Source organism: Oryctolagus cuniculus, chromosome 6 (assembly GCF_964237555.1).
Source record: "Oryctolagus cuniculus chromosome 6, mOryCun1.1, whole genome shotgun sequence".
Lineage (NCBI taxonomy): Eukaryota > Metazoa > Chordata > Mammalia > Lagomorpha > Leporidae > Oryctolagus > Oryctolagus cuniculus.
Genome location: NC_091437.1, coordinates 106380340 through 106395774, shown reverse-complemented (window position 1 = coordinate 106395774; position 15435 = coordinate 106380340). Strand labels below are relative to the sequence as shown.

At 47.3% G+C, this 15435-nt stretch overlaps 1 protein-coding gene across 2 annotated transcripts in view; it reads left to right on the top strand.

Moving 5' to 3' along the window:
• Positions 1 to 11881: 11881 nt before the first annotated feature.
• The window catches only part of ZNF704 (zinc finger protein 704), a 229796-nt gene continuing 226242 nt past the window's right edge, over positions 11882 to 15435 (top strand). The window contains exon 1 of one of the 2 annotated variants that reach the window (XM_002710562.5): positions 11882 to 12858. In XM_002710562.5, coding sequence (XP_002710608.4) covers positions 12340 to 12858 — 519 coding nt within the window. In that variant the 5' untranslated portion in view covers positions 11882 to 12339. Of the gene's footprint in view, positions 12859 to 12955; positions 13120 to 15435 lie in introns of those variants that run through there. The other variant, XM_051844571.2, reaches the window with a different exon arrangement.

The window sequence follows — 15435 nt, the reverse complement described above, 5'->3', positions numbered from 1 at the left end:
TTCTTCTCTTCCCTCCTCTCAAGTTCTGAAAAGGAGCAAGGAACAACAACATTTATATCAGGTTTTGTTTGAAATTCCAGTTTAGCAAGGATCTTCTGTGTAGCAAGAGGGAGCAAACCATGCAATAGTAGTAGTGCCTGTGACTGGGAAAACAGATAGAGCCACTAGGGGCCTGGGGACAGTGGCGCTGGTGTAAAGGGGATGGCACGACAAGCAGTTCCACTGAAGCTTTTACATGGATGAGAGAAAAATGGGAGGTAGCCTCTGCGTCCGTAGTGAAAGAAATGGAAGATTCTTGAGGCCACTGTGCCCTTGTCCAGCCCTCCTTCACCTGGGGCATGCCATGGGCCAAGTGGGCAGGCTTTATATCTATAATGGTTTAAAGAGAATTCTAGACTTTGGCAAGTATGACGAACACTGAGGAATTTTTACACTCTACAAAATTCTGTCTCACTTTCTCTTTTTTTTTTTTCTTTCATATTAACAGGCATAACAACAACAAAAAGAAATTTACAGCTAGCTTTTAAGAAATCCTAGGGGCATTTATATCAGCGTGTGCTGATGTCTCATTATATTTTATGGCTTTCAAGACTCTTATAATAGGTTGCTGAGGTTAATTCAGGTACTTCTTTCCCTGGAAGAGCTTAAGAATAAAATAACAAACACAGGAACTAAAATGGTGTAGATAAAAATAGTACTGGAAGCCAAGAGGGTAGATTAGGAGCTTTTGATGTCTCACCCCCCTCAAACCTCGACATACACTAATTGGAAGCCTGATGAAGGTAATAAACGAGAATTGTTACATAGCAAGTAAACACTCAAAAACAGTAGGTTTTTAAAATTAGGTCAGTAGATGAGAAAAAGTATGGTCATTTGTATTTAGATTCTCAGCAAAGGATCATGAGTGCGATTTGTTGCCTTAAGTAGCTCAGACAGGTTCTCCTAAAAAATGGATCTGGGAAGCAGAAAATGACTCTTAGAAAGTCTGAGCCCGCACTGTCCAAGACATGAGGCACTAGCCACATGTGACTATGTAAATGCAATTGTAATTAAGTAAAATTAAAAATTCAGTTCCTCATTTTTTGCTACATTTCAAGTGGTCCATAGTACATGTGGCAGGTGGTTATCATCTGGGACAGTGCAGAAATAATACATTTCCATTACTAAAGAATGTTCTGGTAGATGAGCCATTTGTATGCTCATATTTGTACTAATGTTAAATATATTAAAGAGGCTGGGTTTACAAGGCAGGCATTTGGTGCAATACTTATGTTGCCACCTGGGCTGCCTGCATCCTATACTGGGTTTGAGTCCTGGTTCCAATTTCTGATCCAGCTTCCTGCTAATGCATACACTGAGACACAACAGGTGCTGGCTCAGGAAATGGGTCCCTGCCACCAACATGGGAGACCCTGATTGATTTTCAGGCTCCTGGCTTCAGCCTGGCCCAGCCTGGTTATTGTGGACATTTGTGGAGTAAAGCAATGAATGGAAGTGCGCCCTCTCTCTCTCTCTCTCTCTCTCTCTTTCTCCCCCTTTCCTTTACAAATAAATAAATAACAACATTCTAAAAAAATATGCTAAGCTTTGTATTTTGGAAAACATTGCTTGTTACAGATATTATGATGACAATTACTATTTAAGCATGAAAATACTTCTATTACAATGAAAGGATTAACCAAGGGTTATTAATTAAAATATAGACAGGAAGGCATGTAGTCAGTAAGTTAGAATCAAATCTGAAAACTAAGTTTAAGAATTCTTCCCAGCAACAGTAGTATAAGGAATTATATGTGGTAAACAAAATAATAGTGGTTGAGTGAATTCTTGCTGGAAGAAAATTTTTGAAGAAAACAAGAATTGAAGGAAACTGACAAGGAATGAAATCTAGCCCTGGTCAGTGCAAATATTGGGGGGAAACTGTGATAAGAATTTGTAAATATAATCAGCAAGAAAAGTCCCCAGATAAATATAAGGTTTGGAAAAGACAGGGTGAAGAAATTTAAAGATAAACTGCAAAGCTAAGTGTTTACAGAAAATATGAGAATAGGATTTTTAATGTCAAGAGCTCAAACAAGTGGATTAAAAAAGAAAAAACCAACTCTGATTTTGAGTGAAGGATAAGAAAAAAAAATTGCAGAGACAGGTGCTAAGCCCAGCAGTTGGCTCCAGATTCCAGCTTCCCCTTACTGTGCACCCTAGAAGGCCACAGGTGATGGCTTAGGTAGTTGGGTACCTGCCACCCATGTGGGAGACCCAAATAGAATTCCTGGGTCATGGCTTCAGGCTGGCCCAGCCTCAGCTCTGCTGTGGGCATTTGGGAACTGAACCAATCAATGGATGGAACTCTCTCTCTTTCTCTTTCTTTCTTTCTTTCTCTCTCTCTCTCAAAAAAAAAAAGTGTTTAAGAACTTTTAGAAATAGAAATAAAACTTGAACACACGGGAACATGATTTTCTTCTGTAATGAGCACATAAAAGAGCTAAAACAAAATGAGATTGGATGGAACACTTATCAGCCTAGCAAAGAGAGGGAAAACTAGGAAGGTGAGGAGTGGTCATGGCAGGGTATGTGTACGGCAGGTGTGAACAGCAGACACCTTGCCCCAGTGGTCTGGGTTCTGAAAGTCAGCTAATAAAATGTATCAGGAAAATGTGCATGCCCCTCCTTAACAAATGGCTGAACTTCTGGCATTGACCCCAAGGGACGATCCAAGATGGATTAAGAGTTTACGTACAGGGGCTGGCGTTGTGGTGTAGCAGGTAGTAAAGATGCCACCTGCGATGCCAGCTCCCATATGCATGCCAGTTCACGTCCCAGCTGCTCCACTTCTGATCCAGCTCCCTGCTAAAGGCCTGAAAAAGTAGCAGGAAGTGGCTCAAGTCCTTGGGCCCCTGGACCCACATGGGAGACCTGGATGAAGCTCCTGGCTCTTGGCATCAACCTGGCTCAGTTCTGGCTGTTGTGGCCATCTGGGAAGTGAACCAACAGGTCAAAGATCTCCCCCCCAATTCCGTGTGTGTGTGTTTGTGTGTGTGTGTGTGTGTCTCCCTCTCTGTAACTCTTTCAAAAAATGTTTAAAATTTTTTTTTTAAATTTTAAATAAGAGTTTATGTACAAAGGTTGGCAGCAAGACACAGTGAACCCATGGCACAGCTTAACCAAATGTTGTATAGTCAAAAGTATGCTGTGAAGAGGTTTTACTCATTATTTCTTTTATAACCATTTAACATTTGAATATCCTCTTTTAAAAGGGTCAAAAGTCAGAGAAAATGGCAGGACTCCCTTGCCTACGCCTGCAAATTCATTCACATCCTCCAGTGGTAAGTAGGCATCCTACAGACACGTTCCCAGCCCTTTGTCCATCTGGAACCACACATAGAGATGTAGAGTGTATTTTTAGGATGTTGTTTTTAAAAAGCATTTTTAATGTGATCTTTTTCACTTAAACATATAGGTCCTTTCCCTTCTAGCATGCAGCAACTTGCCTCAAACCATTCTCCTGATAAATGTTTGCTTCAATATTTGTTAGTAAAACCAGGGTTGCAACAAGTACCCTCTCTGTGGCCTTTTATGCCCCTATACTGCACAGTGCTCCTAGTATGGATCACTACAAGTGGAATTGCTGGCTTCAAGTAGTAGGTGCATTTTAGGATCAAGATAGATACTGCAGGGGCTGGCACTGTGGTGTAGCTGGTAAAGCTGCCACCTGCAGTGCCAGCATCCCATATGAACGCTGTTTGAGTCCCAGGTACTCTACTTCCAATCCAGCTCTCTGCAAAGGCCTGGGAAAGCAGTAGAAGATGTCCCAAGTCCTTGGGCCTCTGAATCTGTGTGGGACATCTGGAAGAAACTCCTGGCTCCTGGCTTCGGATCAGTCCAACTCTGGCCGTTGCAGCCATTTGGGGAATGAACCAGCAGATGGAAGATCTCTCTCTCTCTCTAACTCTGCCTTTCAAATAAATAAATATTTTTTTAAAAAAAGATACTGCAAAATACATATCCATGTAATAGACACATCCAAGAGTATGTTCACCTGAGTAACTATTCATACTCAGTAACTAGAATATTATCAAAGTTTTGAAGTTACTACCAGTCTACTAGCCAAATATTTCATTTAATTATTTTAATAATATTGAATTATTTGTATTTTGCTGCATATTAATCTTTCTTTGGTTTTAGTTAGAAAAGGTTTTCTTTCACTTATTCTAAAAGTTCATTTAGAATATAACTGTGCTGCTAGAGACTTGAGGTGTGACTTTAAAAATTATTTATTTTTTTATGTGAAAGGCAGAGTGGGAGAGTGAGCAAGTGAGAGAGAGAGAGAGAGAAAGAGAGGTCTCCCATTCACTGGTTCATGCCTCAAATGCCTGCAACAGCCAGGGCTGAGCTAGGCTGAAGTCAGCGGCTAGGACTTCCATCCAGGTCTCCTGCATGTGTGGTAGAGATGCACCTGCTACCTCTCAAGAGTATGCATTAGCAGGAAGCTGCAATTGGAAACAGAGCTGGGACTTGAAACTAGTCACTCCCATATGTGATGAGGGTGTCCCAAGTAGTGGCTAAACCTCTGTGACATAATGCTTGCCCTTGAAAACTTTATAACGATCCATTCTGTGATAGAGCTTATAGTGTGTGTGTCTGTGTGTGTGCGTGTGTGATCACATTGAGCCCATGCCTCTCACTTGGTATTTAGTTCACAATGATTGTCATTCCCCTAGATTATAAAAATATCCATGACCTTTTTTATTTCCTTGCTTAGAATTTTTTACTTTCATTTGAAAGACAGAGGAAGCAAGATCTTCCCAGCCAGGACTTGAACCTAGGCACTCTGATATGGGATGCAGGTGTGTTAGGTAGGAAGTCAGATATGAATTTATGTGTGTGTGACAAAGGCCTAAGGAGACATTTGGGTCCAGCATATGCATCTCAAAGTCATCCCAATAATGTTTCAGGGGCAGCCCAGTATTTGCATCCTGCCCTGTTCCTTCTACGAGATAACCTGCCTGGTGGGGGTCCCCTCCCTTTCTGCCTGATAATCTTCCAGGTGCAGCCCAGTATCTGCACTTCAAATGTGCCCAGCCCCTTCTACTACCATCCTTCCTCTGATGCCAGTCAGGTTTCCCCCTGTCCAATAACTTCAGGGGGAAAACTCAGAATTTTTCTATTTACATCCCAAAAGTCCTTTGTTCCAAGAGGAACAGAGGTGGGGAAGCAAGACCCATCTCCTTAAAAACCCCCGGCTTCAACCAGACTGCGTGCTCAGCCCTCTGCCTCTCTGCTGAGCCACCCATTGGCCTGCCCAGGTGTACTCTCTCCTCTCAACCATGTAACCCCGCTTTCCCCCAGTCTGAGCAACTGGGCACTCTCTCTCAGGTTCTGTCTGGAGAGGCGCCCATCCATTCTTACAGATGTCCCTTCCCTAATAAACCTTGCTATTTTACTTTCCACTACTCTATGTTTCACGCCTGAATTCTTTCTTGCGCGAAGAACCCTGCCATTCGCCAGTAACAGGTGCCCCACATGGTGTTTTAACTGCTGCACAAAACACCTGTCCCTGCCGCCTTGCCCTTTTTCTGCAAATATTTTATGATTTCTTTTTGCTCTATGACCCAGATGCAAGTTACACAAACATGTGTCATAGAAAAACATTATAAAATTAGGTGGAAAAACTAAATGAGATAAAAAGATGCACAGAAAAGAAATAAAAATAAATATGCCATAACAATTACAGTGGTTGTCTTTTGGGAAGGAGATTTTTGGTGAGTTTGTTTTCCTTCTGGGTGTTTGTATGTTTCAAGTTTCAGATATTATTGGTTATACAGATAACACACAGTGGCCTTTTCTGTTCCTTTTCTGCCCAGTACAGAAACCATCCTCTGCCTCTCTATGCATGTTCTAATAAAGGCCATCCACACAGCAGTCCTCCCTTGGCCACCGATGTAGACTTGTGAGAGCCCAACACTGGGCATTCTCTGATGGCTGCAGGTGGCCAGGAGCTGCCCCGCCCCAATCACAGGGCTGGCAGGTGCAGGGCCACAGCTGCCTGTGGACTTGCCTCCAGTTGATCAGATAATGAAACAAGTGACACATGCATGCACAGGGGTCTTCAAAATGTTCATGGAAATGTGTTTTATGAAAAAACTATGCATAGATTTGCAATTTGAGGGCACCAAAATAAACATCTTCCATTTTCTATGAACTTTTAAAAGTATTCTCATATACTGAGAGAGAGAAAGAGGGAGAGAGAGAGAGAGTGCCAGCCCAAGGCCATGTCCATCTGTGGTTTAGTCACCTGAGCTGATAACTCCCTCCTTCCCTTTTTTCTCTTTAGTGTGATTAGGATTTCAGATACTGGTTCCAGGAGAGTACCGCATTACAAAATAACCATAGGAAAAGGAAGACAGAAAAACTTCAGAAATATGAAAATATCATTAGTAGGCAATAATCATACATCATGGACTGAGAGATTTTTATTTTACAAAAAGGGAGATTAATACAAATAATATAACATGACATGTCTGTGTCTCTTTCAGTCTGCTTCTCAAATAAATAAGTAAAATTGAAAAATAGAGAAAATAATGCTGTCATTTTTCTACTCACTTGAAAAATAAGTTTAAGTCTTTGGAAGTATTACAAAGAACTGTCAGAGGTTCATGAAAATGTGTATTATGAAAAAACTGCATGAAGATTTCAAAATTTCTTGTACCAAAACGAGCCTATTTTTTTAATTCCATTTTTCCAAGAACTTTTGGAGGTACTTTTGTATGTTAAAAGCACAGTGTGCTGTGTTTAAGTTAATTGCTCCTGGAAGAAACATTTATCTGGGTGAAAGCTCCTACTTGGCTTAGATAGGCTTTCAGCCTGAGGGCTATAGTAATAGATGAGCGAGTCTCTTAACCCTAATCAATTTTTCATATGATGGGATGACAGTTATCATCTGAAATCATTTTTAAGTTTCTCAGAAGTGTGGAAAAAAGAACCTAATCTTACTTTTATAACCTTTTTAAAGGGCAAAGTTTTACTTTTAGTTTTAATTTTTTTTTAAGAGGCCATGGGGCCGGCCCTGTGGCACAGCAGGAAAAGCTGCCACCTTCAGTGCTGGCATCCCATATGGGCACTGGTTCAAGTTCCTCCACTTCCAATGCAGCTCTCTGCTATGGTCTGGAAAAGTAGTGGAAGATGGCCCAGGTCCTTGGGCCTCTCCACCCACATAGGAGACCCGAAAGAAGCTCCTGGTTCCTGGCTTTAGATTGGCCTAGCTACAGCCGTTTTTGCCATTTGGGAAGTGAACCAGCAGATGGAAAACCTTTCTCTCCGTCTCTCCCTCTCTTTGTCTGTAATACTGCTTCTCAAATAAATAAATCTTTTTTTAAAAAAAAACATGATTGAGCATAATGTCAGTTGAACTTGATTTTCTTTATACATCTTTTTTGAGTATTTGTAAAACATGTTTCAAGTGTCTTTGAGGCTCAGAACTCAAAGGTTTCAGAATCATGAAGGACCACAAGAAAGCAGACACAAAGCTGGCAGCTTCCTACTGTGACTCTTACTTCAAGACCCACTCTCATTCTTTCTCTTAGCACTTCGCACACTACGCAGCTAAAGTACCCCAGCAGCAGTGAAGACATAATACTCCATCCTGCTCTATTATTACTGCTATTATTAATTTGGGAAGCAGAGAATGAGAGAGACAGATAGAGAGGTAGAGTGCTCCCATCAGCTGGTTTATTCCTCAGATGCTTGCAACATCTGGGGCAGGGCCAGACAGAAGCCCACAGCACAAAAAATATCTAGGTCTTCCACATGGGCATCACCACTGCCTCCCAGGGTCTGTATTAGCAGAGAGCTGGAGCCAAGAACCAGAGTAGGGAAAAAAAAAGTCAGTTTATATGATGTGGGATGTGGGCATCCTAACCACTAGGCTAAACACCTCCTCCCCAGACTATTCTTACGTTTTTATATAAACACACATTTCTGTGTTAAACCTCAGCATGCCCTGCTCTGCTTTTTCCCTCTCTATAGCACCTAGTGCATCATGAATTCACATGAGTCCCTTCTTTTCTTGTTGTCCACTCCCTTCCCCAGGAACGGTGATTTTGCCCACTGCTGCACGCCAGAGCCAAGAGCTAGCCTGGCACTTAGCAGGACTCCATAAATGCGTGTGCAGTGAAGATGGGAGGTTTTAGATGATGACATGCAGGATGGGACTGTCCCAGAAGGTCTGTTTTTTCTCCCCATGGCTCAGAGGCACAACTTCTCAGCCTCAGCAGTAAGCACTCCTAGTGTTTGAAGAAAAAATAAATAAATTTGAGAAATGTGAGGGAAAGAAATAGCAATGACTCCTTCCCCTTTCCTTGGCACCATGAGGTACTTCTTGACTTCTGAGTCCATATCAGCAACAGAGTGAGTCATGAGCTCATGCCCCGAAGCATCGTTGTGACTGTCGATGAATCTGGCCCCTGGATTTTAGTTCCCACCGAAAGTCCTGATTGCATGAGGATGGTCCTCAGTGGTTTGCACGTATCTGGATGCTGCTGCTTTCTCTGCCTATTCAAATCCTTCTCATCCCTCAACACCCAGTATAGGTCAAAGCTCTTTTGCAGCATCAGCTTCCACTGAATGGTCTGAGAGCAAGGTCAATTCTCTCTTTTTTAAAAATAATATTTATTTGAAAGGCAGAGTTACAGGGAGAGTTAAAGGGAGAGAGAGAGATATGGATCTTCCATCTGCTGGTTCACTCCCCAAATGGCCACAGCAGCTGAGGCTGGGTGAGGCTGAAGCAAGAAGCCAAGAGCTTCATCCAGGGGCCCAGGTACTTGGGCCATCTTCCACTCTTTTCCCAGGCCATAGCAGAGAGCTGGATCGGAAGTGGAGTGGCCAGGACTCAGAACTGGAGCTCTTATGGATACTGGCATTGCAAGTGATAGCTTAACCCATTGCATCACAACGTCAAGTTTTTTCTTGGTTTTTTGTTTTTTTTTTTTTTTTTTTTGCTTGGAGGGCAGACTTTGCTAGCTCTGTAGAGCCAGGAAAGGGATGTGTATGGGCTCCATTGAGGTGGCCTGAGAAAGGGAACCAGCCAATTTTTTTTTTTATTTACTTGACATGTATGTAGAGTTATAGATAGTGAGAGAGAGAGAGAGAGACAGACAGACAGAGAGAAAGGTCTTCCTTCTGTTGGTTCATTCCCCAATGGCGGCCACAGCCGTGCTGCGCCGATCTGAAGCCAGGAGCCAGGTGCTTCCTCCTGGTCTCCCACACGGATGCAGGGCCCAAGCACTTGGGCCATCCTCCACTGCACTCCCGGGCCACAGCAGAGAGCTGGACTGGATGAGGAGCAACTGGGACCAGAACCCGGAGCCCATATTGGGATGCTGGTGCCGCAGGTGGAGGATTAACCAAGTGAGCCATGGCACCGGCCCCCCAAACCAGCCAATCTTAAAGTATGGATGCAATTTTGAAAGTACAACAGTGCACTACCTTCCACGGAACCACAAACACAATCACTCATTCGGTAACTTTTGCCTTTCCTCTCAGTTCCCAGGAAAACATTTACTTTCATCTCTAGCAACTTCAGACACAAAAGAGCTTTATCCTTGGGGATGTGGGCATCCTAACCACTGGGCTAAACACCTCCTCCCCAGACTACTGCCCCCTGACAACATTTTAAAAGCTGCATTTTAAAAGCATGTTTTGGGGCTGGCATTTTGACATAACAGGTTAAACCTCCTGCCTGCAATGCCTGCATCCCACATTGGAGCTGGTTTGATTCTCAACTGCTCTGTTTCTGATCCAGCTCCCCGCTAATGCACCTGGGAAAGCAGCAGAAGATGGCCCACATGCCCGGGGCCTTTGTACCCACGTGGGAGACCTGGATGAAGCTCCTGGCTTTGGCCTGTTCCGGCCTAGGTTGTTGCAGCTATGTGGGGAGTGAACCAGTGGATCGAACATCTGCTTCCCCCAACCATGTAACTCTACCTTTCAAATAAATAAAATAAATCTTAAAAAAGCATATGTTGCTAGTGATTGACATTTCTGAGCTCGCTTAAAGGAGAACAACTTTGCTGTTCACCAAGAGTATCCCTAGCCACCATGTCTATAAATCACTACAAATATATTCATATAACAAGCCCTTATATAGACCTTACCTTGCCCCAGGCACCCTTGTAAGCTGATGACATGCATTAACTCGTTAGTCTACAGAACAACTTCACACGTAAGACAGGTACTACTATTATCTCCATTATCTCAGTTTTACAGATGAGAAAACTGAGGCATTGTGAGGGCAGGCAGCCAGCAAGTTCCAGAGCCAGGGTGCAGGTGCAGGTGCAGGCTCTCGGGCTCCCTAGGCCCTGAGCCTAATTACTAGCTCACTTGCTTCACCTTCATTCTCTTCCACCGTCTTTTCCTACACCTGTCTGCCCACCATTTGTGCCCCTGCGCTTGACTCTTCCTGGTCAAAAGAGTGACCAGGCTTTCTCTCCCTAAATCTTTTTCTCCCACCTTCCAAATCAACCAAATTGTTTCTCCTAATGAAAACAAAACCACTTTAATGACCGGACATACCCATCTCCTGAATTCCTGCATGGAATGTTTCCAAAGGAAAAGTTCAACCACAAAATGCCACGATCAGGATAGGGTCTTGGGAGTAAGAATCCATGGGTGGTGCCTGAAGGGGGCACAGCAGGGAGGGGGTCTGGGTGAGAAACTGGGTGCCTGTAACTGTTAAAAACTTTTCCGGCTGAAGGCACAAAATGCTCTGGGAGCTTGGGGAGCAGAAGAGGCATTTCAGAGAGAACAATGGATTGGACTTGCGGGCACCTGCCTCTAGGGATCCGATCGAGAAGGGAGTTAAAACGATACCGCTATTCTGGGCCTGAATGATTTTAATGAGAGTGTCATTACCTGAAATAGGTACATCAGGAAGTTAATCTGATTCAGGGAGAACAAAAATTTCATTTCAGAATCTCTGTCATCCTCCCTGTTCAACAGTTGGAAGACATCTAAGTGAGCATTTAATGAGCCCTCTTCAAGTGGCTACCAGGGCAGGTGATGGGAAGGTTCCAACAGTAATTATCTGAGCCGAGGACACCATGCACGGTGTCCTGTTGGAGGTGGCCCGCTAGGGCGTGTGACGAACCTGATTCTCCCAGCCCTGCCTCTCCGGGCTGCCACTTGGGGTCTAATCTGGAGGCAAAGGGGATGGTTACCTAGCCTAGTCCCTAAAGAATAGCAAACAAGTTTCTTCAGTCACAGCTGAAAGTCCTCAGGCAGTGGCAAAGTCGTGAACTGGATAGGAAAGTGGCTATGTGCTTGATTTGCGGGTATTAATTTTTTGAAACCTAACAATCTTGAGCCCCCACTCCTAATGTGTCTTTCAAAGGCCTGGAGGAAGCCAGCAGAGAGCCTACAAATTGCATGGAGACAGCTGATATCTTTTGGCCACCAGGCTCAGGCCCTGGAGGCAGAATGCAGAAAGCAGTAGCAGCAGAAAGACTTCAGGCCAGGACCACGCCAGAGGCAGGGTCTTGGAATGGGGGTGTCTCAGAATGATCCGATGGCTCGCGTTAGAGACCGACCCCAACACGTCCAACACACGTCCCCCTGATTTCACAGGGGCGCGCAAAGTAGTCGCCAAACACATCGGAGACCAATTCAAACGACGAGCAGCAAAGCCCTCCGTCCCAAGTGTCCGACCCTGGTTCCAGCCACGCCTGCCCTCCTCCGTCCAGGGAAAAGAACCGGTTCAGGGTGACGCGTGGGCTCCCGCGTCCCGGCCAACCGCATGCAAGCGCCAGGTTTTCGGAGACTGCGGGTAGGGGAAGTCAATCCAGTCCGGGTTTTGTCTGCACGGGGAGGGAGGGGGGGACCAGAGGGCTGCGAGGAATGGCTCGCGGAGAGGGGGGCGGTGGAGGAAAACACACCGCACAAACAGCTCGCGCCCAGGGACGCCCGCGGTAGGCCCGGAGCGCGCGGGCGCAGCGGCCGGGAAGAGGCGCGCGCCGGGCCGGCCGCCGGCCGCATGGAGCGCAGCTCGGCCCGCGGCTCTCGGGCGGCGGTGGCGGAGGCGGAGGCGGCAACGCGCCGCTCGCTCACACCCACCCCCGCCCGCGGCCGCCGCGCCGCCCCGCCGTAGCCGCCGGCCGCCGGCGTCCCCGCGGGCCGGTCCAGCGAAGGCGGCGCCCGCGCCTCTGCAGCCAGTGGCAGCTGCAAGCCCAGGGAGGCGGCTCCTGCAGCCCCTAGTCCTGGGCGCCTGCGGCCACAGCGGCCGGCAGGGAAGGAAGCGGAGGTGACAAACTCTCCAGCGCGGCCCCGCGGCCCGCAGCCCCGCGCTCAGGCATGCAGGCGCGGCGTCTGGCCAAGCGCTCCAGCCTGGGCAGCCGCCGCGGGGGCGCCGCGCTGCAGCCGGCCGGGCCCGCGCTCGCGCCCGCCAAGGAAGCTGCGCTGCCGGGGCTCCCGCCCCCTGCCCCGGGCCCGGCTCTGGCCCCGGCCCCGGCCCCGGCCCCGGCCCTGGCCGCGGAGAGCTGGAGGCCGCCGCTGCCGCCGCCGCGCAGCGCCGGGACCGGCCCCTCTCGGGCCACCGGGGCCGCCGCCGCTGCTGCCTCTTCGCCGGTGCTGCTGCTTCTCGGGGAGGAAGACGAGGACGAGGAGGGCGCAAGCCGGCGGCGGCGAGGGCTCGGGCCGGTGGAGGAGAAGCCCCGAGGGGGCGCGGAGGAGGAGGATGACGACGAGGAAGACGAGGACGAGGAGGTGGTCGTCGAGGTGGTGGACGACGAAGACGAGGACGGCGAGGAGCGTTTCGTGCCCCTCGGACCCTGCCGCGCGGTCCCCAAGGGCCCGGCCCGGGGCGCGCTCAAGGTGCGTGCGGGCTGCGGTAGCGCGCGTGGGACCCGCTTGGCCCCGGGAGTGGGACGGGCCGGGGTTCCCGGGCGAGCGCCAGGCGGAGGCCGGGGCCGGGAGGGGTGTGTCCGGCGCCGCCGGCAGCCGCGCGGGGCCGGGCGAAGGAACTGTTGATTTGCCTGCGCCTCGGGCCGCCTGCACCTCCCCGAGGCGGCCGCTCCGGGGTTCCTCCAAGGGCCGCAGCGGTGCGGGAACAGAACGCTTCTCCCTTCTCCCCGGGTGAGGAACTTGGAGATGGGACGAGGTTGATGCGGGTTTGCGTCTGGTGGGGACGGGTAAGGCTGAGCAGAGTGGGCTGTGAATCTTCTCCCCACGGAAGCGGGAGTGTGCCCTGATTATTCTAAGGGCTTTTTTTTTTTTTTTTTTTTTAATTGAAACAACAAGCCGCTTCACTTCTCAGTCTCCCAGCCTCTTTTTCCACCCAGGAAGTAGTGTGGATGAGTTTCCATTCCCGGGGCTGGTGAGGGAAACCGGTAAGCCCAGTAAGGCAAAAGCCAAGCCCTTGGTTTCCTCGTGCATTCATTCTGCTAGCAGCTTTTGGCATTGCCCCTCGCCCTCCCGTGCTTAAACTCGACGTTGTTTACCTTTTTGGTTTTTTTTATTTATTTTTTTTTTACCCAAGTCAAAATTGCAAATGAGAAAAAAAAAAAAAAAAGAGGAAATCGGAAAATGGGGTGGGGGTTGGCGTTGAAAAGGGACGTGAGTTTCGCAGAGAATGCTTGCGAAGTCCCCTGCGCACTGGGGCTCGGAGAGATCTTTCTGTTTGTGTATCTTTAGGAGATAAGGGGTTTATTATTACACAACTGACTGGCTGGGTTTTCTGGCATGCGATTGGACAATGCACACCACGTTGAGGCTCTGCACGGTCTATGTTGCTAAGAAGTTTTGAGGGCAGCAAGTGGGAAGCGAGGGAGAGAGTGATTTTTCTCAAGAGTGGTTCTTAAAATCAACCGAATAACTGCTGGGTTTTTGAGAAGGTATTGGTATTTCAGCAGGAAAAGATGCATAAACAAGCCAGTTTCGTAGAGATTAGACATTTTTAAGAGTCTTTGGGGGCTCCCAAAGTGGGGGAGGGGAGAGTGGAAGGGAGTCAGCTGCTCCAAGCTTGAAATTGCATTTCCAAAAAAAATGTTAAACAGCAGCTATTAGAATAGTTTGAGTGTAGAAGAGGGCACGCTTTTCTTTCCTAGACCACCCTGGAAGTACCAGCTCTGGGAGTGAGAAGTTTTCTGCAAGTAGTCATTTGGGATGATAGCTTTTGACAGCTGCTTGTTGGAATCTGGACTGTGACCACACTCATTACCATGGTCTGCTGAAAAGCCTGCATTGTATGGCTACAGGATGTAGCTGGGCTGAAATTAAGTCACATGGTGTCAGTGACACTGAACGGCAAGTGTGGTGATTCCCTGGCAGTTTTGCCCAGCAGTACTGGAAAGGTGTCTTGTGATTTGAATAGAGATTGAACAATTTGTGATGGGGACATTAATAATAATTTATACTCCGTGATCAAGGCCAACTCCATGTTGGAAAAAAAAATCTATAAAAACACAGTAACTAGGGTGTGATAATTCACATCCTCAAAAAAGATCATTCACCAAATTTCTTTCAAAATGGACTTCATTTAAAACAGTTTTATTAGTTTATTTGAGAAGCAGAGAGAGGGAGACGCAGACACAGAAAGAGAGAGAGAGAGAGAGACTAACAAATAGAGATCACCCACCTGCAGGTTCATTTCCCTAATGTCCACAACAAGGAGGGCTGGCAAAGCTCAGATCCGGGAACTCAATCCAGGTCTCCCAGATGGATGGCAGGGACTCAAATACTTGAGCCATCACCTGCTGCCTGTCAGGGTACATGTTAGCAAGAAGCTGGAATCGGGAGCAGAGCTGGGACGTGAACTAGGCACTCCCAGGTGGGATGTAGGTGTCCAGTAAGCATCGGAACTGCCATGTCAAACACCTGCCTCGAGCTTCATTTCATGGCTTGTTGATTTGTTCACAACTTTTCCAAAACTTCTGATCTTATCTTTGTGTCTGCTTTAAAGACATCTTGGCACTATCTGAAGAGATTTTTTAATGAAATATATAGGAAGGTGATTTTCCTGAAATGCCTATAAGAATGTCAGTGTCTTATGTATGAGGGGACCTAGAAGTCTTCAGACAGTTCATGGAAAGTATACATTATGAAAAAACTACACGGTTTCAAATACTTCATACCAAAATAAACTTATTTAATTTCATTTTTCTATGAACTTTAAAAAGTGCCCTTGAAGCCGGCGCCGCGGCTCACTAGGCTAATCCTCCGCCTAGCGGCGCCGGCACACCGGGTTTTAGTCCCGGTCGGGGCGCCGGATTCTGTCCCGGTTGCCCCTCTTCCAGGCCAGCTCTCTGCTGTGGCCAGGGAGTGCAGTGGAGGATGGCCCAGGTGCTTGGGCCCTGCACCCCATGGGAGACCAGGAAAAGCACCTGGCTCCTGGCTCCTGCCATCGGATCAGCGTGGTGTGCCGGCCGCAGCGCGCTGGCCGCGGCAGCCATT